Source organism: Chionomys nivalis, chromosome 2 (genome assembly GCF_950005125.1).
Source record: "Chionomys nivalis chromosome 2, mChiNiv1.1, whole genome shotgun sequence".
NCBI classification, from domain to species: Eukaryota; Metazoa; Chordata; class Mammalia; order Rodentia; family Cricetidae; genus Chionomys; species Chionomys nivalis.
This window is the reverse complement of record NC_080087.1, coordinates 49,678,171-49,700,507: the sequence shown is the minus strand read 5'-3', so window position 1 is coordinate 49,700,507 and position 22,337 is coordinate 49,678,171. Positions and strand designations below refer to the sequence as shown.

General features: G+C 36.6%; 1 protein-coding gene across 1 annotated transcript; it reads left to right on the top strand.

Moving 5' to 3' along the window:
* Positions 1-3,691: 3,691 nt before the first annotated feature.
* Positions 3,692-17,820, top strand: LOC130869970 (amine sulfotransferase-like). The gene is given in 6 exon segments (XM_057762503.1): positions 3,692-3,833; positions 4,734-4,942; positions 7,814-7,940; positions 9,371-9,465; positions 15,571-15,757; positions 17,699-17,820. Coding segments are annotated over 6 exon segments (882 nt in total).
* The last annotated feature ends 4,517 nt before the right edge of the window (positions 17,821-22,337 follow it).

Genomic DNA, 22,337 nt, shown 5'->3' with positions numbered 1-22,337 from the left:
TTTGTTCAGGATTTTGAGTCTGGCCAATTCCTTGTAGTTGTGTAATAGTATCTGTCTTTGGCCACTTAGAAGACCATGGGCATCTGATGAAACAAATTCATCCTTTCCTCTCTTATCTTTCTTAACCTGATTTTTGGTTTGCACATCAGGTAGTAAAATTAATTGTGCAAGCCTCTGACCTGCTTTTATTACAGAAACTCAACTTGGTGAGTGAGTCATCACCCTGATCTCTCCCTCAAAGTCAGCATCAATGAATCCAGGAACAACAATAATTCCTTGCATAATGGTGCAACTTCTTCCTAGTAACAGACCTACAGTGCCCTTTGATAAGGGCCCATAAACTCCAGTGGGGAGAGCTTGCATCCCCACTTTGGGTGTCTGAACCATGCATATGGAAGAACTGAGGTCAAGCCCTGCACTTCCTATGGTTGTTCTAAAAAGGTCCTAAATGGATTTCATTGTGGAGAAGTTGCTGAATTGCCTCATAATAAATTCTGTCTCAGGGACTGAGGCTAGCCCCAGCATCTGGTCCCTAAAAAGGGATTTCCTAGGTTATCTCCTTTTGATCTGTACTCACTAGTCCAATGTTATCCTCTCCTGCATCTCCTATATGTTCTTGGTTCTTTTCTTGTCCTCAGGTTTACTCTCCTATCAGGACATTGTCTGACCTGATGCCCCATAAGACCACATCCAAAACAGATTCCAGAAAGTCCTGTAGCTTGTATTCTCCCTGGGCCTAGATCTCTCTGCTGGGACAGGACATCATTAATTGTCTTTCTATGTAAGACATTAGCTATGGCCATTCTCTGTATATGTGACTGACCAATATCTGTGCAAATTCAGTTATAATCTGTAATGTTATTCTGATTTCTACAAGGTCTTAGAGCTGCCTTACATATAGCATTAGCGTTCTCTAAGGCTAGCTGTCTAATTATTAACTGCCTTGCTTCTGTGTCTTAAATCAACTTATTAGATGCCTGTGTTAGTCTGGAAATAAATTCTTGAAATAATTCATCTGGTCCCTGGTGTGGGAGGTCCTTCTGTCTACATGTTACTTTCATTGGTTAATAAATAAAGAAACTGTCTCGACCTGTTCATAAGGCAGAATTTTGGTAGGTTGGGAAGATGGAACTAAATGCTGGGAAGAAGAAGGGAGGAGTCAGGGAGATGCCATGAATCTGCCACCAGAGATAGAAGTGCTGGAACATTGCTGGTAGGCCACGACCTATGGTGATACACATGTTAATAGAAATGGGTTAAATTAAGATGCAATAGTCAGCCAATAAGAAGTTATAGCTAATGGGCCAAGCGGTAATTTAATTAATACAATATCTGTGAGGTTATTTTGGTTGTGGTCGGCCAGGACAAACAAGCAGCCCTTCCCGTTACAGGTCTCTGTCTTATACTAGACAACTCCTCAGTCTTTTCTTTTGATGATGGTAGTCTATTCCAGGACTTCTTGGCCACTGCACTAATTTGGGCATACATTGCCATATCAAAATTTAATGGCTGATCTGCCCCTGTATAAGGTCCCTCACCTGCAAGCATTTCATATGAAATAGGAACCTGCTGAGCCCTGTTTCTCTCAGCTGTGGCGTGACATTTTTCTGCAAATTTGGTTTAAACAATTGATAGGTTCCTCCTGACAGGCAGTTTTGACTATCTGCTTCCAATTCCCTGGGGGCAGTACTTCTATTGCTATATTTTATACTAGCATTTGGGTAAATGGGACCATTGGGACATACTATGCTCAGTCAGTTTTTAAATCTTTGGGTAACATAAATGATATGGGAGTATGTATCCTAAGCAAATTCTCTTGAGCATCTCTTTGTTCTATTACAGGATACAATTGAAATCTCTGCATCTCTTCCCCTCTGTTAGTGGCTTCTATGATACAAGCTTCTAAAGGAGATTCATTATTATCGTTAGGCATTTGCCTCACCTTCAGAGCATTTTGTACCATAGGTGAATCTAAACCGGTTATTACAGTAGGAAGAGAGTCCTGGATCCATAGAGATTCTAGTCTCTGCTATAGTGAGGTTACCAACTTTTTCAAGCCTTTTAGCTCCTTCTGAACCTCATTATCATTTTTCCTGTCTTTCAGCATTGCTGGTTATTAATGAGGGAGATGAAGACTCCTCTTCATGATGCTTTAATTCATTGGGCTCTGAATGATTGTAACCACTCAGTTCTATAAAAGCATCTAGCATCTCCTCTGGTGGTACAGAGGGTATTGTCTCCCTTCTTACTACCTCAGAGGGAAGTGTCTCCTGCTGTACAGGATTTCAGTCCAACCTTCCCTGTATTAGGATCCAGAAATGAATTGTAACTACAGGGATGCTTTCTGATCCATAATTACCATAATGTTGTTGAATCTTTATCCCAACTTCTTTCCATGTTATGGCATGTAAAGTTCTGCACTCAGAATACCAAGGATATAGCTGCTCTATAAATTTTTTTAAAATCCTGTATCTGATGTTGATCTCTTTTTCCTCTATCTTTTAAAATATCTCCAATCAACTGTATGCTATTTTATTGCTTCTTCCTTCACCCATAGTCCAATATATTTACAAACTTTTTACTCCCAATTTTATTGTCCTGCTTTATGCTATGCTTTTATAAATTCTATTCTTATTTCTGAATGCTCACTACTCACATATCCACCTGTGGTGCAATTTTCTAATGGGTTCCTCAAATTCTCCTCCATACATCTGGTCACTTTTCAGTGTTTTTTAGAGTTCACTGATAAGCTCCACATCGGATGCCACTATGTCGGGGTTCAACCACAACAAAATTGTTTCTTGTACCAGCGTGGAGGCATGGGAATAATTGAGGCAGAGTTCACAGGACAATATCAGGCGGGAGTCTAAGAGCTCATTCAAATCCTGAAGATCACCCACATTTATTATCCAAACAGCTTTTATATCAAAAGGAAATCTGAGGGAGAATTCATTATCATTCTGTTTCCTGGGTAGCAGGTCTGAATAAGTTAGGTAACTTCCACAACTATGGCTGCTCTATCATATAGACTGAATTAACAACTTTCCTCATGCAACCTCCTAAAATACAATAGAAGGAGCAGAGTGACGTTAGCATATTCTAACCTTTTGTTTAGGATGGAAACAGGTTGTCTAAAAAGGTTAGGTGACCACCTTCTATGTGGCAGGTGGAAATTGTGCCCTGAAGGTTGCTTAGAATTTTGGCTGCCATACAATGTAGATATATCGACCTGTATATTATGGCCCCTATATAAAAAATAAAAATTTATTTTACAAAGAAACACTTCAGTTACAAAAACGTACTCTACCCCAATTGTTTGCTGTCTTCTTTCTAACTTGACGAGCTGGACAACCTTGAATAACTTGATTGGTTGCATCCTCTATACCCTAATTTCCTGTATGTTTAGAATTAAGATCACCTTTTCCATCTGGAATTAGAGAAAAATCTTTCTAACTTCCTGCTGTTTGTTTCTTCATATTTTATAGAGTAATAATAAATATGTAGTAACATAAGATTCTTTTAAATTTAAATAATATAGCATATGTAAGTGCTTATTATAGTAAATATTAATAAGTGAGGGACATTTCAATGGTGCTTGGCACATGTAGACCACTCAAAAGCATTACTCACTATTGGAAAATAGTATGATAGTGAAGAAAATTTTGTAATTTTTCCTTCTAGGTAAATCACTATGGACAAACAAGATGAATATTTACTTAACTTCAGAGGCTATAACTTTGAAAGAACTTTAGTTAAAATGAACATAGTGGAAAACATGGATGATCAGGAAATTAGAGATGATGATGTCTTCATAGTCACATATCCAAAATCTGGTGAGTGGCATAAATAGGTCATATGGCATTTGTCTTTGTTTTTTGTTTGTTTGTTTTATTTTGAGTTGCAGGGATCTGCTTGTTTGTCCCAGCTGCCCAGAACCAAAATAATCACATAGAAACTGTATTAATTAAATCACTGCTTGGCTCATTAGCTCTAGCTTCTTATTGGCTAACTCTACATCTTAATTAAATCCACTTCTATTAATCTGTATATCACCACAAGGTCATGGCCTACCAGCAAAGTTTCGGAACTTCTATCTCCTACAGAGGAGCTATGGCATGTCCTGGGCACCACCATTCTTTCTCACAGCATTCAGTTCTGTCTTCACTACCTACCTAAGTTTTGCCCTATAAACAAGCCAAGGCAGTTTCTTTATTCATTAATGTTAATCATAGCACACACAGGGGACTCTCACACAAATTTGGTTTGTTTTTTCAAGATAGGGTTTCTCTGTCACTTTGGAACCTGCCCTACACCTAGCTCTTGTAGACCAGGCTGGCCTCGAACTCACAGAGATCCATCTAACTCTGGCTTGTGACTACAGGGATTAAAGGTGTGTGCCACCACTGCCCGGTATTTTGGTTTGATAATAAGTGCATAAATATTCTCCTTTCCACACACTGTCATTTCAACAATACTACAAGAATTATCTGGATTCTCATTACCAATAACGACATCTTTGTAAGTGAAAAGGGAACAAAGAGTTGTACAGTTCATCATTACTGACTTGAGTGTTCATTACAGACAAAGGGGAATGAAATAGGGGCACGTCCAAGCATGCCTAAGGTGCTAAAGGAAAAGAGAGCTCCAAATTATTTTTAAAATGGATGACATTTGGTATTCATTATTAAAACCTACTTTAGGATCTAAAAGGAGATTGTTATTTGTTTTTACAGGTACTGTCTGGACACAGCAGATCCTCAGCCTGATTTATTTTGAGGGCCACCGGAACAACACTGAAAACATCCAAACAATAGACAGAGCACCATTCTTTGAGTACAATAATCATAATGTGGACTTTGCCAAAATGCCATCACCTCGTATCTTTTCTTCCCACCTCCCGTATTATTTGGTGCCAAAAGTTTTCAAGAACAAAAAAGTCAAAGTATGTCATAGAGATTATTGATTTACTGTACCCGAGAAATACCTTCTCTAAGTACTGAATAATTAGGCTATTCCAATGTGTTATCACTGTGATGCAGCTGTTATGAACGTTCTTGAGTGTGTCTCCTGGTACCCTTCCAGCAGCTTCACTAGAACCCACACCCATGAATAGAGCTGCAGAGCCACAGTGACCAGAGTACTCCACTTACAAAGGTGGTGCAGTAATTCTGAAGAAAGTGTATTTGTCATTTCTTGCAGAAATGCTCAATAGATGACTTCTTAGCGTTTCCCTAGTAACGTGACATATCAGATTTTTAGATGTTTATCAATATGGCATCTAGGAAGAGGTGTCTCAAATGTATCTTAAGTTGATCCTCATCCTAATAATGGAAGCAACCATGTTGGATGTTTATTGGCCATCATTACTTTTGTTTGTGTGGAAAGTGTCTATCATTAGCCCAATATTTTACTACATTCTTCTGGTCAGTTTGCTTTCTATCACTTCTAGATATGAATCTATTTTGCCTCATCCCCATTGTTTGTGTTTTCATCAACAACATTCTCAATTTTAGTTTTATGTAACTGATTTTTTCTTTTCATTGTTATTTTTCATATTTTTTGTTAAAAATTAATTTTCATTCCATATACCAACACTGCTTTTCTCTCTAATCTTTTCTTCCATTCCCTACCTCCCCTCTTCCCATTTCCCATCCGTTTCTCAGAGGGAGAAAGGCCTTCCTTCAGAAAATAACAAGGTCTGGAATACTAATTTGAGGCAGGAGCAAGCCCCTACCCCTAATATCAAGCCTGAGTAAGGTATCCCAATATAGGGAACTGACTCTGAAAAGCAGATTCATGCACCTGGGATAGGTCCTGGTGTGACTGCCAGGCCCCCTCCAAAAGATCAAACCACATATTTGTCACCCACATTTAGAGGGTCTAGTTCAGTCCCATGCAGGTTCCTCACCTGTCAGTCTATAGTCTCAGAGTACCCACTTGTTCAGGTGAGGTGTCAATTTGGGATTTTCCATCACGGTCTTGACATCCTTTGTTATTTTGATCTGTCCTCCCTCTCTTCAAATGAACTCCAGGAACTCAGCTCAGTGCTTGACTGTGGGTCACTGCATCAGCTTCCATCAGTTAATGGATGTAGAATCTATGATGACAATTAGGGTAGTCATTAATCTGAATAAACAAAAAGGCCCTTTCAGATACCCTCTCCACTATTACTAGGAGTCTGGGATGGAGTCGTCCTCATGGATTCCTGAGAATTTCTCTAGTACCAGGTTTATTCTCCCTAACTTCCTCTATAAAGATATCTTCCTCATTGTTCACCCCTAACTCGGTCTTGTTGATTCATCATGTTTTTATTTTCCAACTCCTCCCTTATACCCTCCTCCCAGTTTACCAAGGAGATCTTAATATTTTCTTTCCTTTATTCTGTATGTTTAGTGTTTTGATTACTATATGGCGAGAGGACTTTTTTTTTGGGGGGGGGGTCTAATGTAATGGGTGTTCTGCATGTTTCTTGTACTTTCATAGGCATTTCCGTCTTTAGGGTGGGAAAGGTTTCTATGATTTCGATGAATATTTTCTATGCCTTTGAGCTGGTATTCTCCTTCTTCAATCCCTATTATTTTTAGGTTTGGTCGTTTCATGGTGTCATTGATTTCCTGGATGTTTTGTGCTAAGAATTTATTGGATTAATTTTTTTCTTTGACTGATGAAACTTTTTTCTCTATTTTATAGTCAGTGCCCAAGACTCTCTTCCAACTCTTTCATTCTGTTGGTTATGCTTGCATTTGTAGTTCCTGCTCATTTACACTGATTTTCCACATTTATATTTCCTCAGTTTTTGTTTTCTTTATTGCGTCTCTTTGAATTTTCAAGTCTTGAACCATTTCTTTCACTTGTTTGATTGTTTTTTTTTTTCAAGGTATTCTTGACTTTAAGAGGTTTATTGAGATATGTTCTTTGGGTTTTGGCTTTTCTTTCTTATTCTTTTCCTCCATCCCTTACATTATTTCCTTTTCTTAAGAGAGTATTTCATGTAGCCAGAGCTGGCATGATCTCCTCCTCCTGCAGTAGATACCCAGGTTTTAATGTTGTGGACAGATGCCCACATATTATTATTTCTATGTGAGTTTTTATACTACTTAAGCTCTCAACTCATGTTTAAATAAATTTTCTGAAAGATATGAAGGAAAAACTCATTTTTAAAGATTACAAGTTGATAACTAGTTACACCAATATGATTATTAGTTTTTGTTTTCAGATTTATCTCCAATCCCTCCCCTCCTCCAATTCACTCAATTTACCACTGTTCACTCCCTATCCACTTCTCAGAAAGAACAAGGTACATTGCTTTGGGCAAAGTCCAAGGCCCTCTCAGCTCTCCCTAGATTGAGCAAGGTATCCATCCAAAGAGAGAAGTTTCCCAAAAAGCCAGTACAAGCAGTAGGAATAAATCCTGGTGCCACTGCCACTGGCCCCTCAGACTGCTCCAGCCATACAACTGTCAGCCCCACTCAATGGGACTAGTTTGGACATATGCTTATTCCTTCCATGTTGGGTTGGAGTTAGTGAGTTACCATTAGCTCAGGTAGACTGTTTTAGTGGGTGTACCCATATGATCTTGACCTCCTTTTGAGCTACATTCGTAAACATGAAATGCCATAGAGAAAGGTTGTTTATTACAGTACTCTGTGGAACACCAAAATATAAATAATAAGCACTTGACTTTGTATAGCTCAAAGACTAGAATAAAAAATTGCACTTATTGTCACAATCAAATATTATAAAATTGTATTTAAAAACTTATAAGCATAACCAAGATTTGCTTAAAGAAATAATTCCACAATTCTATCTACAGATTCTTTATATCTACAGAAATCCTAAAGATGTTTTGACTTCCTACTTTCATTATTCAAATTTGATGGTTATACTTGAAGCCTCAAATACTATAGAAACATTTATGCAAACATTTCTAGATGGAAGAGGTAAGTATTAATTAATCAACCCAGACTCAAATGAATCACACAAAAGGTAACAGTAAGTCAAATTCTCAGACTTACAGAACATAACTTAAAGAAATGGAGCAGGGCATTTCTTTTTTAAAGGAACAACAAAAAATACTAGACAAGAAAAACAATATCAGAAAAACAAAAAACAAAAACAAAGAACGTATCTCTACTGACAAGGGTATGTCAACTCTATGATATCAAATGGCTTTTCGATCTTTATGTACCATTTGAGGATTGCCAGGATTACAAAGGCATGTCATGTAAAAACTATTTTGGTTTATAGATATTCTATCAATTACTTCGAACTAGTGCAAAAGTAGAATAATCCATTATGTAAGAGCAAATGCTGAGGGTGGTTGAATGTTTTGCATGAGCCTGTGTATGACTTTATGCTGCTGCAGTGGAATTGTTCATTCCTCTACATAGGTGGATTAATTAAGGCAAGAGGCTCAACACTGTAGACAGAAGTTACTGTTCTACATGGGCCCATAGTCATTCAGTCCCCCAAAAAACACAGAGGTTTATATTAATTACATATTAATTTATTTTGGCCTATTAGATCAGGCTTATTATTAACTAACTCTTACAACTTAAATTAACCCATAATTCTTCTATCTATTCAAATACTTGACTTGGTATCTTTTCTCAGTGCAGCATTTTCATCTTGCTTCCTCTGTATGATGACTATCTCTGCCTTTTCTTTTCTCAGAATTTTTGTAGTGCGCGCACTCCACCTATACTTCCTGCCTGGATACTGGCCAATCAGCATTTTATTAAACCAATACAAGTGACAAATCTTTACAGGGTACAAGAGCATTATCCCACATCACATCACAAGTGGAATCAGAATTTCACTTGCTTGTAAGATGATAGATTCTGACCACTACTGAGATTAAACAAGAGGAGAAACAGAGACTTGTGCCCTCTGTGGAGAAGAAGGAAAAAGACCTGTGTGCCTTAAAGCCACCTGCAGCCTCATGCCCTTTATTTATCTATTATTTCTTTCATACTCCTTTAGTAACATTATATAGACAGGTTTCTATAAATGTCGGGTAATTGTTTCTCGTAAACTATTAAACATTTTAAAAATAGAGATATAGATGTCCATTTGAGGCCCCCCATTTTATTTCTAAAAATTCCAAACCAGAAAAAAAGGCTCAACTGGGCGGTGGTGGCACACGCCTTTAATCCCAGCACTCGGGGGGGCAGAGGCAGGCAGAACTCTGGGAGTTCGAGGCCAGCCTGGTTTAAAAGAGCTAGTTCCGGGACGGGCACCAAAGCTACAGAGAAACCTGTCTCGAAAACAAAACAAAAAACAAACAAACAAACAAACAAAAGGCTCGAAGTTTGTTGGTCACTGCATGGATACACAGCTTGGCATTCTCACTTGTTACTTTTCTTCCCAGTGGTAGGAAGCAATTGGTTTGACCACATAAGAGGCTGGTAGGAACACAGACATGACTTTAATATTATGTTCCTGAGCTATGAAGATATGAAGAAGGTAAGTTGTATTTTAAAATGATTTCTTTTACACAGTTCTTCTCTAGATTGAAAGCATATTCTCCAAGATATCTTCATACTTTAATTTTGTTTGGGGCTTTTTGATGGAGATGATTCCTAATGTCCAGCCTCTACCTCATTCACTGGACTTCTTCTGTACTCTCTTCTCCCTGTGAAGTCATCGTTTGTGATCCTTTTTTATGTATCAAAGGGAACCCCTAAACTTCACAGCACCAATGGCTTCCAAAATTAAAAACTTTATTATCACATGTTAATTACATTCATTAGTAGAATTTGATGTTATATTCTTGCCCGTGAATAGAATATACATTATTCTTATCTTGTCATGTTTTTGGCATTCTTTCTTCCCCCTGAGACCTTCCCCAATTACCGCTAAACACAAAAACAATTAAAAGTAGTTTAAGGTTGACTTTTAAGTTTCAACATATAAGAAAACACAAGAAATTTGTCTCATTGTCTGGCTTATGAACTTAACCTGATGTCCTTAATTTCATACATTTTACTGCAGATGACAGAATTTTATGTCATTTTTATATCTAAATAATAATATATTTTATTTTATTATTGTATATGATATATATTATAAATTCTTTACTCTTTCATCTGTTGCTGGACATTAGGCCAAGTCCATGTCTTGTAGCTGAAGATGTATAGCAATAACACTAGATAACAGTAAGGTTTTAAATGGTGACTTCATTTCCTTTGGCTATTTTCTCAGGGAGGCTAGAGCTGACATGATAACCCATTTTACTATAGTTTCTCATGCTCACTACTAAAGGCCAGCAAATAGCAGCAAGGCATGTATCTACTATAAAATGTGAACAATTAGAGCCAAAGACAATAATTTGACTGACGGGAAAAGTTCTGTTTTGTTAAAAAAAAATAATCTTGGAGCAATTCTCAGATAATATAGAGAATATTTTTTGATTGTTCACAATTAAACGGTTACTTTAAATCAAAGAAAAAGAGTTAATGTTTACCAAACTCTGGTACTTATTGACATATTGATTAATGAAAAATAAGTGAAGGTCTTCTCTGTGACAGGCTGCAAAACTAGAGTAAACAAGGACTTACCTTTTTGAAGACTCCATGAGTTAACAAGGAAGGCAAACAGTCAAAAAGCAAATACCAAAGTAAAAATCCATAAGTGTATCTCGCCTGGTAACAGGGCAAAGTGGGTAAAGGGGCTTCCAATGTGTGCCTGACAAACCAAATTCAATCCTCACAGCTTCCATAAAGATGGAAAACCAGAAATAACTCTTTAAATTTGTCTTCTGAGCTTCACCCATGCACCATGGCACAAGATCCCATCATGTAGCAAGCACGTTGCATGCTCACATGCATACATACACATACACACTACAATTTTTAAATGTTTAGAGATTTTAGACTAGTAAGGGTAGTTATTAAAGATATGTCAAATATGATGTCAGCATTCATATAAAGTTTTCTGGTATAACTGAAGATAATGGCTTTTCTGGGCAGTAAATGTAACATGAGATTTACAACTTAATATATATAAACTAACTAAAAGAAAATGGGTAAAAACAAAACACAAGAATAATTTTATTTGAAGCAATTCAGTACAATACAAGTAAGGAAAGGACATCAAAGGTGTGGGGTGAGGAACAAGAAACTAGTATGTGAGACCGGAGTCAGGACTGTGCATGTTTTGTGGGTCATGCTAATGATTATTTCTGTAATCCCAAAGTAATGAAGAGACATTAAGAGTTATAAAAAAATTCATAGCAATGGAGCAAAATTAGTCTCTTTGAAATATCATTCCCTACCATGAGTTTAAGAGTGAAAATGGTAAATGTGAGTAGACAAAATATAGGTGAAGAATTACCTACTGACTATACTCACACATCATGCCCATAATTATAACTGAAATCAATATTTTTTAAAGAGAGAGAAAACTCCCAATATTCTCTAGCAATTATATTTCCAGCAAAGTTAAGATAGTTTTGGTATCTTCCTTGCCCATTGCTGCGAAACATTGTATTTTTGTCTAAACCTTCATGCTTGCTTCTCCAATGATTATTACCCCAATGAATGAAATGAAACTAGTGAGAAGAGCCATCCCTAGGAATTTCATGACTATACAGGAACATTTCTGTTTTCCTTTCTCAAGAACAACATCCTGGATAGAATGCAGTATTAAAAAATTCCTATTTATGGGAATATAAAAATATAACAAAAATTTATCCTCATTGATAAGAACAGTCATTGTTTAGAGAAAAGATGAGGCTTACTATTAGGAAGAGATACATTTTGTGGGGTTCTAAAATAACCTATATATTCAATTCTCTAAATACATGGTAGAATTATGATTCATGTCCTAATAACTCCTTGAACTGAATGTTTGTCTTTTCCACATGTGTTTTCCTTTAAAATGAACAAACAAAAGAATCTAGATATTTTAATTTACCTGAATAGACATCAGAATCCACTTAATGGCAAATCCTTCTGGGATGTGAGGAACTTAATTTTTCCTACCCATGTGTTTTTATTTTTCATTTGTACATTCCAACTGGTTGAAGTCTGCAATAAAAAAATTGCATCTGTACTATGTGCCTTAGGTTAGTAGTTACTGAAGATTGAATATGGGGAAAATCAGAGAGGTGTTCCTAGATTTATATGAAAAATAGTTTGCTCTTTCAAAAATATGTGTCTCAGAATTATGAACAGAGAAAAGGAGGATTGAGGAAATGTCTCTTTTGTTAAAAACCTATCTTACACAAAGAACATGAAAGTCACAGGAGTCTAATGAACTGTTTCACATACAAAACACTGTATTTTTGTTAATTTATTCCTTTTATGGAGATAGCATCTCGGTATGTAGTCCTAGCTTGTCTAGAATGCTTTATTTAGACCAGTCTAGCCTTGAACTTAGAGAGATCCAACTGCTTCTGCCTCCTGAATCCTGGAATTAAAGGTGTGTGTCACCTCACCTAAGAGAGGCAAAGTTCTCCATACAGGGGCCAACATCTTTGACTTTACATCCTGTATTATTCTGAGAGTTTGCTCCTACTCCTTGCTCCATGTTTGATTTTGCTGAGTTCATCTGAGTTGAAGCTTGTACTAAAATTATTCACTGAGATTTACTTTTTATTAATTAAACACAGTTTGTTTTTAATTCATTCTCATTTATAGGATTGGGTTGAGGCATTTTATATTTTTATCTTTTACCTCCGTGAATATAATATTATGTTAAAATATTGCCAATAACTCCATTATTGGCAGCATCCAGAACTTTATCATCATTTTTCTCTTTCTTTCAGCTGCATTGTTCTGTTTTTCATGTTCTTTCTGTTCCTGGTTTTGTGGTCAGTCATTGTTCATCAAAGCCATTTCTGTAAATCACTTAGCATTAGGATCCTATTATTTTTCAAAATAACAGTCTATGTTTTCTCCTCAAATGACCACACACAAAGATGGAGACTAATGTACTCAAGTCATCTTAGCAGAGCCCTAAACCATCTGGTCCCCAGATGTAAATTCATCTCTGTTTTCTGTATTAAATGTATAGACTTCTCAGAAGCTCAACTTTCATTCTTATTATTTTTGTTCGTGAATTGGGGGTAGTGCTTCTTCATCATGAAGAATGCCACAACTTCTCTGGGTAAAACTAATCTGTCATAAACAACTACTATACTCCCACTCGAGTTATTAACCCCAAATGCACTCTTCATTATGATTTCAAAATCCATAATGTGAAATGCACCATTTCACAATCATGACTTGTTATGTAACCATTTGTCATGTCCACTATCCAAATTCTTTTTGGCAAGATGAACCCTAGGATGGTTAAAGCATAACTTCTATTTTTCTCCTCTCAGCCCTAAATATAACCTCGCTATGTTCTTCCTTCATTAATTTCTTTAAGCTTAGTACTTGGCATGAGTAGAGACATGCAGCTGTATTTTTATTGACTTACTTTATTTACTGTGATGTCCTCAATGTCATCAAGGCTTATTGCATCATATATCAGAATTCCTTCTCTCTGTCTGCACATCCCACTGTATTTATGTTCTATAATCTATATAAGTTTGGCTTGTTTCCACATTTTACCTGTTGTGCATACTGACGCTGTGAATACGGATGCACAAATGTTTCAGAAATTTTGGGTTCAGTTGTTTGGAATCAGAAGTGAAAGTTGCTGAATCATACAGTGATTGGGCTTTTGTTTCGTGAAGCCAGCATCATAAGTTTCCCTTTGCAAATGAACCACTTTATATTTCTACCAGCAGCACAAGCACTTATGATTTTGTCATTTGATAAGGAATATCTGTCATTTGATAAGGAATAGTCATCATAATAAGACACAAGTGGTGAGCTCCCCTTGTTGGCTATGATATAAATCACTCCCCTATGCCTCTGTACTTGGGGAGGGATATTGAGAACACCACTGTGAAATCCTGTGCAGTAAGCCATTCCTTTTAAGTATCTCTACGAGCATCATAGCTTAGGCCCTTGTTTTTATGTTTGGCCAATTTTCATTTGATTGAAATACATTGTAATTGAGAATTCAGCTTAGGGACATCTGTTTTACCCAAGAACATTTGTAGAAATGAATGACCTTTCCTATTTAATATTCTTGGTAGTGCATATCAAAAATCACTTATCCATTATAAGTGAGAAATTATTTACTGAAAAGTCTAGTCTGTTCTGTTGGTGTATTTCTGTATTCAAGTCATAACCATATTGTTAGAATTACCTTGACATTCAAATACTTCTTGTGGGTTGCAATGTTTCAGTAGGTAAAGGGTTCCCTGCCAGTCCTGATGAGCTAACTGCAATCCTTGAGGCACACATGTTAAAAGAAAGAACTAGCTCCTATGAGGTGTCAAAATTTTATATGAATTTTGCACAGATTTCTCTTCTTCCTTTTTTTTGCAAAAATGAAAAGACAAAACAATTTTGTTACAGACTACATAAAAATTGTGGTTTAGTTTGTATAGCATCTTTAAATAACTGTCCTGCTGGGCAGTGGTGGCACACGCTTTAATTCCAGCACTCAAGAGGCAGAGGTGAGGTATCTCTGTGAGTTCAAGGTCAGCATGGTCTACAGAATGAGATCAAGAACAGGCTCCAAAAGTCAGAGAAATTCTAGTGCAAAAAATAAATAAATAAATAAATAAATAAATAAATAAATAATAACTGTCCTACAGTTCATGAGTGTAGGATGCTGTTCTGTTCCTTTATGTTTCTTTTTCTTTCATTGCTGTTTTGTTGGTTTCAATGGACCTGTCTCTAACCTTTTCTCCATTTATTCTTAAGTTTTTTTTAATCCCACCATTTCAAAGTTCATGTATTTTTATCTTATTTCAGCATTAGTCATCATTAGTATTTATAATTTCAAGAAATATTTGTGTGTTGATTAGATTTATATCTTACAGTTTTGTAAAATCTCACTGTTCTAGCAGATTCTTTGCTTTCCCTTGTTTTTGTATTACATATGAAAAAATACCGCTGTCCATTTTACAGAGAAAGTTTTACTTCTTTGCCCATAATTTAGATGCTATGTTTCTGTTTCTTGACTAAATTATCTGCATATTATTTCCCAGTAGTATGTTAAATGAAAATAGTAGCATCTGACTGATTGCAGACATCAGGTGAAAATGATCATATTCTTCTCAGGCAAACATGTTTCTAGCCAAAAACATTGAATGCACAGTGTATTTGAATGGAGGTACCTGAGTTCTTCTGCTATTTGCTGATACTTTTATTTTACAATGATATTGAGACAGATGTAGTAGTTGCTACCTCTAATCTTAGCCCATGGGACACTACAAAAGGAAGACCATGCCTAACTTTGAGAGTAGCATAGACTACATACTGAATTCCAGGCCAACATAGGCTATAGAGTCTCAAAAGAGCTGTGTTTTATTAACGGGTTATTCTGTATCAATGACAATAAATAATAATTTCAGTTTTACTTCACCCTGTTTCTATGATGTTTTCATGTGTTGAACAATCTTTGCATTCCAAAAGTAAATCCTACCTGCTCATGTTACACAGTGAGCTGTAACTCACACCTCCATTATAAGGTCAGTAACTTCTTAACCCATGACATTTTCAGGACCTCAGGGGCTCAGTGCTTAAAATCTGCAGTTTTCTGGAGAAAGAACTGAGTGAAGAAGATGTGGATACTGTTGTGAGACAAGCTACATTTCAGAACATGAAATCTGACCCACGAGCAAATTATGACGATATTATAAAAAAGGAAATTGGGACAAGAAATGATCAGGGAACATTCCTCCGCAAAGGTGAAATGGACTAGTCTGTAGAGGCCAAAACAAAAAAACGTTGAGATTTTCTGAAGTACTTTGGAGAAATAATATGTGTTTCTAAAGTATTTCTCCAGGTGATAATAACATTTGGAAGCATCAAGCATTTTAGAAAACACAGAACCTGAAGGGTCTGTAGTAGTTTTAGTTAAAAATCTGACGATTTCACTTACTAAATTAATATGACTTTCCTACATTTTAGGCAGCACAACTCAATTTTTAAAAGATGTCAGCAGTTTGTCCTAGGCAACAGATGTGTTAGAAGTTAAGACTCTAATGATATTATGCTATTGTTTTCTTGATGTTGTTTTTGTTTGTTTGTTTGTCTTTGCTTTATTTTGGTTTTATGTTTTGTTTTGTTGGGTCTTTGTGTGTATGTGTTTGTGTGTGTGTTTCTAAGAGAGAGAGAGAGAATGTGTGTTTCTCAGCGTAGTCTGAGCAACCACAGCTACCTTAAATTCATAATCCTCCTGCCTCTACTGCACATGCTCCCTGAAAGCTAGGATTATAGACATGGTGATGCACTGCTTAGACAAGACCAATATTATTTACTATTTTCCTAGGATACTGAACAAGTAAACTTACAGTCTGCTTATATTGAAAACAAAGTTCAAAATGCTGCTTCCTCATGTGTGAGATTTTTTTCATCATAAAAATTAGAGTGATGTCTTAATAACTTTATCTGACATGAATTAAATAAAGTAAACAGGCAATAAACTTATTATGATCTCATTATATGACTAGAGATATGGGTAAGAATGAATATCTCCCTCTTGATACCCTTTTAACTTATCATTGCTGTGAGAATTAGGTTATATTTAAATTTTTCTGGGTTTTTATATTTTTCAAGAACTCCTTTATTTTGTCTCTTCTGCCACTTAACATTGATTCTCATATCTCATTCATCAGCAAGCCTTAATGTATTACCCATGATTGTAGAAGGAGACGAGCAGGCCTGCTTTTCATCCCGCCCGGATCCCACATGGCTAGCTTTAAACCTGAAATAACAACACACAAATTGTATTCTTTTAAACACTGCCTGGCCCATTAGTTTCAGCCTCTTTTTGGCTAACTCTCACATCTTGACTAACCCATTTCTAATAATCTGTGTAGCACCACAAGGTTTGGCTTACCAGGAAGATTCTAACTTACGTCCATCTTGGGCTGGAGCTTCATGGCGTCTGACCCAGAGAGGAGAGGCATGGCGATTGCCTCACTTCCTACCAGTATTTTGTTCTGTCTACTCCACCCGCCTAAGTGCTGGCCTATCAAGTGGGCCAAGGCAGTTTCTTTATTAACCAATGAAATCACAATAAAAGAAGACCCTTCCACATTACATGATAGCCCGCCATCCGTTCCAAATGCAAACAATAATATCATCCTCTCAGACAACTAAGGACCCTAAATGGCTGTTTTCATTTTAACTAGCAGAGTGATCATTTCAAATTTCTACTCAGTAAAACCACAATGATAACCACTCTGAAGATCTATGTAGCCTTGATCTAATTTGCTAAAAACCTCTGGGTCTCATTTTTTTCTCTTTAAAAATGAAGAACCAAACAGCTTATACTGCAAAAGACTGTGTTTGAAATGTACTGTGCTTGAAATCTAAGTGTTTTCTTAGTATAATGATTGTCACATAGTAAAATGTACTTTTAAAATTCTGATTTTTTTTTAACTTTTAAGGTGTTCTTTTTTTTCTTCTTTCTAAAAATTGTCTATAACTCAGTGGTAGTAGCTAGTGATACCTATTTATTACGTTGCTACTTGGAAGTTTCTTCTGTGATGAGAGGAGAGATAGCCAACATAACCTTCCTGAGAGTGATGAACAGTGTGAGATGTAGATAGTAGAGGGAGTTGGGTGGACTGTGCCCCACTACTGCTACTTATGTTGGTGCTATTCTGTGCTTCTCCCATTAGGAACCATTGGAGACTGGAAGCATCACTTGACTGTGGATCAGAATGAAAGATTTGACAGAATATTCTACAGAAACATGAAAAACATTCCTTTAAAGTTCATTTGGGATATGAATGAGGAGTAGAACTTTAATTACCATGTGAAATAATCATATAAAAATGTACTAATCAAAGGCCATACTCAAATATTAAAATTAATTTCTTTCACTCATTTAACTATGAATATAAAGCATAATTCTTGAATGAGAAAATTAACTTAAGCTTAGATTGCTGGCCATAACATTGATTTCAAAGGTAGCTACTAGCATTGGTATCTTTCACAAAAATGGTTTAACGGAAAACAAAAAAGAAATGGCTTGTAGTCTTCAGAGATTCTTCAATAGTTCACATTTTTTTTACCTTTAATTAATTTAGGATAGAATAAACACTAAAAATCCAATTACTCTTATACTTAACTTTAATTAATTGCTTTCAAAATCAATATACTCATTCAAATGTACTATGTGAAATAAAGAAATATATCATATAAAACATGTATGCTTTTTAAAAATAATATAACAGAATTCATTTTGCAGTAAAGACATAAAAATCAAAGATTAGACATATGTTGGCTTAAGTGTGGAAGCCCAGGATCTGGGCTCACACCTGGAGACAAATGGGAGTACAAGAGCCATGCTTCTGTTGGGTCCATGCCATTTAAGTGACATGCACTGCCCACCAGAATCATGGTGACACCTGAGCTAGGGCTGCTACAAAGAACTATGTCTAAATCCGTGGTCCAATCACAGCTAAGGTCTGTATTGATGAGTGAGAAACAAGGGGCAAAGGGTTTCAGGGTCTGCTCACCCAAACCTGCATGAGTAGGGACAGCTCCTGTGCTACGCTAAGGAGAACCAGGGCCTGCTCTCCAGACTGGTACAGTCAATGAGGGGTATAGTAAGAAGGGAGCTGCATGTTTGTCCCAGCCACCCAGAACTGAAATAATGACACAGAAACAATATTACTTAAATCACTGCTCAGCCCATTAGCTGTAGATTCTTATTGGCTAACAGTTACATATTAATTTAACCCATCACCATTAATCTGTGCATCAACACAAAATCATTGCCTACCAGCAAAATTTCAGCACATCTATCTCTGGCAGTGGCTCCATGACTTCTCTCTGACTCTGCCTTTTTCCTCCCAGTATTCAGTTTTATCTACCCTACCCAACTCTTAAACCCCTGCTCTGCTATGGGCTCAAAGTAATCTTTGTTAACCAATGGTATTCACAGCATACAGAGAGGAAACCCACATCATCTCCCCTTTTCTCTTTAAATAAAAAAGGAGGATTTTAACTTTTAACATAGCAAAATTAAATATAACAAAACAGGTATCAAACAAGAATTATAGCTACAATAATTATATCTACTTCATCTCTTATAATAACTAAGGAAAGATCTATTATTACTATCTACTCTTCAATTCCATCAAAGACTCCAGAAGGATAGAATATTACCTAAATAAACAATAACTTTATTGTAACCAACTGTTAAAACTCTAGAATTTACAGAGACATCATGCTACCGGTATAGTCACACAAAGTTTTTTGTACTATTGGGGCATCCATCTTCAGCCCACAAGCCATTAGCATCCAATAGACTTTTCCATGAAGCAGGAAGTTTCAATGACAGTTCCACCTATATTGGCAGTTTGTTAGTCATTTCCTTCTGTGTCTTGCACAATGTTTGGTAGACTCTTTCATGAAGAAGGAACATTGAAGGATTGTATCACCTGTTGGCAAGTTTAGTAGTCATTTCTCTGTGGGTCCTGCATGTCCAGTTAAGCAGTCCAGGCAAGAACAGTTTCTTGCCCGAATGGCTAGCAAACTCTAGAAGGAGACACTTCAATGTCCACTTTCCTCTTGAAGTAACTGGTGCTGCCAGGAGCAGACGTGTTTCACTGTCATGAAAAGTCCTAAGTTCTTAAAACCTTTTAAATGCCATATTCTGTAGTCTTTGGAAGGTTTGAATAACACATATTTGAAATACATCTCTGTACATCTAGAAAATCTAACTAACATGACTATAAGTGTGACTATTATAGATGATTATCTATTAAACTCTATTTCTTAATTATATATTACACTTATTTTTTAAATGAGCTGAACAAACACAATACTTTAATCAAAAGAAGAAATATACATATATAACAGAATTGACCAAAATTTGTATCAATAGACAAGATCTAAACCAATGCAAAGTATCTATCTCTATAGCATATCCCCCTTTAAATGTAAACAAACCTTTATAGACAATATTTGGGAATATATGTGTAGTTATTTCTCTCCAAACTGCTTCCTGCTATTTATTGGATGAAGTATTTTGGGGGGTATATTCACAGTGACATTTGAGGGTGTCTTGGTTAATCAAGTCATATTAGTCTGGAAGCCATCTACAGGTTCTTATCCTCTGTGGAGACAAAAGAACCTCTTTTCCAAGGCAGCATATCCTTAGACCCAAATTCTACAGTCAATATACCTTTATAATATACAAGCTGGTTCAGCCTAGTGCCCACATAATGAAATTTCTCCCTGTACTTAGCTCCTTCACAGTAAAAAATTCAAAAAAATTACAATAATATACATAACCCGGAGTCTCTGTGAATTTTCCATCATTACTCTGTCTCTTTAAAGACTTTAACTTATTTTAAACCATTTACTTCTTTTTATAACCCTCCTTATTCATTTTATAACTCTCTATACTCTTTTTCTTCTCTCTCTCTCTCAAGCCTATTTACATTTAGTGTTCATTTTCATCTGAATTTTTCTTATTGTATATCAGGAATACTTTAGTGCCCAGGAATGCTACTTAAAATGCTAAGGGCTTCTTAAAAATTTAAGCTGTGTTATTGCTAGGGAAAATACAGCATTTCCTGCTTGCACTACACAGTCCAGCATGACAGAGCTGCTCGCTGCCTCTGAGAGTCACATACACCTCCCACTTCCATGCATACATCCGGTCCAAGTTGCCATCAAGCAAGCCGCAGCATGCTGCTCACAAACCCCACTCAAAAACTCTGTAGCTGAACTCCTGCTTGAAACAGTCAGAGTTTTCCCTGGCAGGATGGCCCAGGCATTTCAAAATGACGTGGCTTTTTTCCTCTCTGGCTGAATCAAGAAAACCTCTCTTAAAGGATCTGTGACCTTGTTTAGAGCAAACAGAGCCCAGCCAACAAATTGCTGCTACCAAAACATGTTTACCTCTGTTCTTTTGTGTCTCAGATTACTTTTTAAACTTTCTCAGGTTTTACATCGATTTAGTTCATCACGTTGGTACCAATTTGTTAGATGAGAAAGTTGCTTATTTGTCCCAGCTGCCCGGAACTGAAATAATCACACAGAAACCATATTAATTAAATCACTGCTTGGCCCATTAGCTCTAGCTTCTGACTAGATAACTCTTACGTATTAACTTAACCCATCACCATTAATCCGTGTCTCACCATGTGGCTGTGGCTTACCAGCTAAAGTTCTGACTTTTATCTGTCTCAGTGGAGCTCCATTGCTTCTCTCTGACTCTACCTCCTTTCTCTCAGAATTTTGCTTTTTTTTCCCTGCCTAACTCTGTTTCTCTATATAGGTCTAAAGCTGTTTCCTTATTCATAAACCAATAAAAGCAACACATAGAGAGAAGGACTTCCCACATCATTTTCCCTTTTCTGTTTAAACAAAAAGGAAGGACCAACAAAACTGTGCAGTCCTATCCTCACTGCTTTTGTTGGTAAAAGGAATCATGGACATCAACATAACGGCAGCCATGGCAGAGTCATGGACCCAGACATGGCCCCTAGCAGCAATCTAGGCCCAGAGGATACCATGGCCCTGAAAGGCAGCACAGGATTCTCAGATCTACATGGCCCCAACAGACCTCAACCCTTTGACACTAACTGCCCTAGGTTGCACCCAAGCTCCTGATGTCACATAGACAGCAGGACTTCTTACATCATCTCCCCTTTTCCGTCCAAATAAAAAGAAAGGTTTTAACTTTAACATAATAAAATTACATATAATAAAGCAGGTATCAAGCAAGAATTACAGTTATAAAATTTATATTTACTTTATGTTCTATGTAACCAATGAAAACTATTACTATCTATTCACCATTTCCATCAAAGACCCAAGAAGGATATAATATTACCTAGGTAAACAGAAAGTGCATTGTAAGCAACTCCAAAACTTTAGAACTGACAGAAATATTTCACTGCCTGGACAATCACCCAAGGTTCTTTTGTAACATTGTGGCACCCATCTTCAGCATATTGACCCTTAGTATCTGGCAGACTTTTTCATGAAGCAGGACATTTCAAAGATGGTTGCCCCCATATTGTCAGTTTTTCAGTCACTTTTTTTCTGTGTCCTGCAGAATGTCTAGCAGACTCTTTCACGAAACAAGAACCCCGAAGGATCATCTCACCTTTACACAAGTTCAGCAGTCAAGTCCTGGGGGTCCTGTATGTCGATGTCATACAGAATAGAATTAAGCAGTCTAGTCAAGAACAGTTTCATACCCAAATGGCTAACTCATGTCATAAGGAGCCTCTTTGGTGGCCATCATCCTCTTGAAGTAACTTGGTGCTGCCAGCAGCAGATGTGTCTCACTGT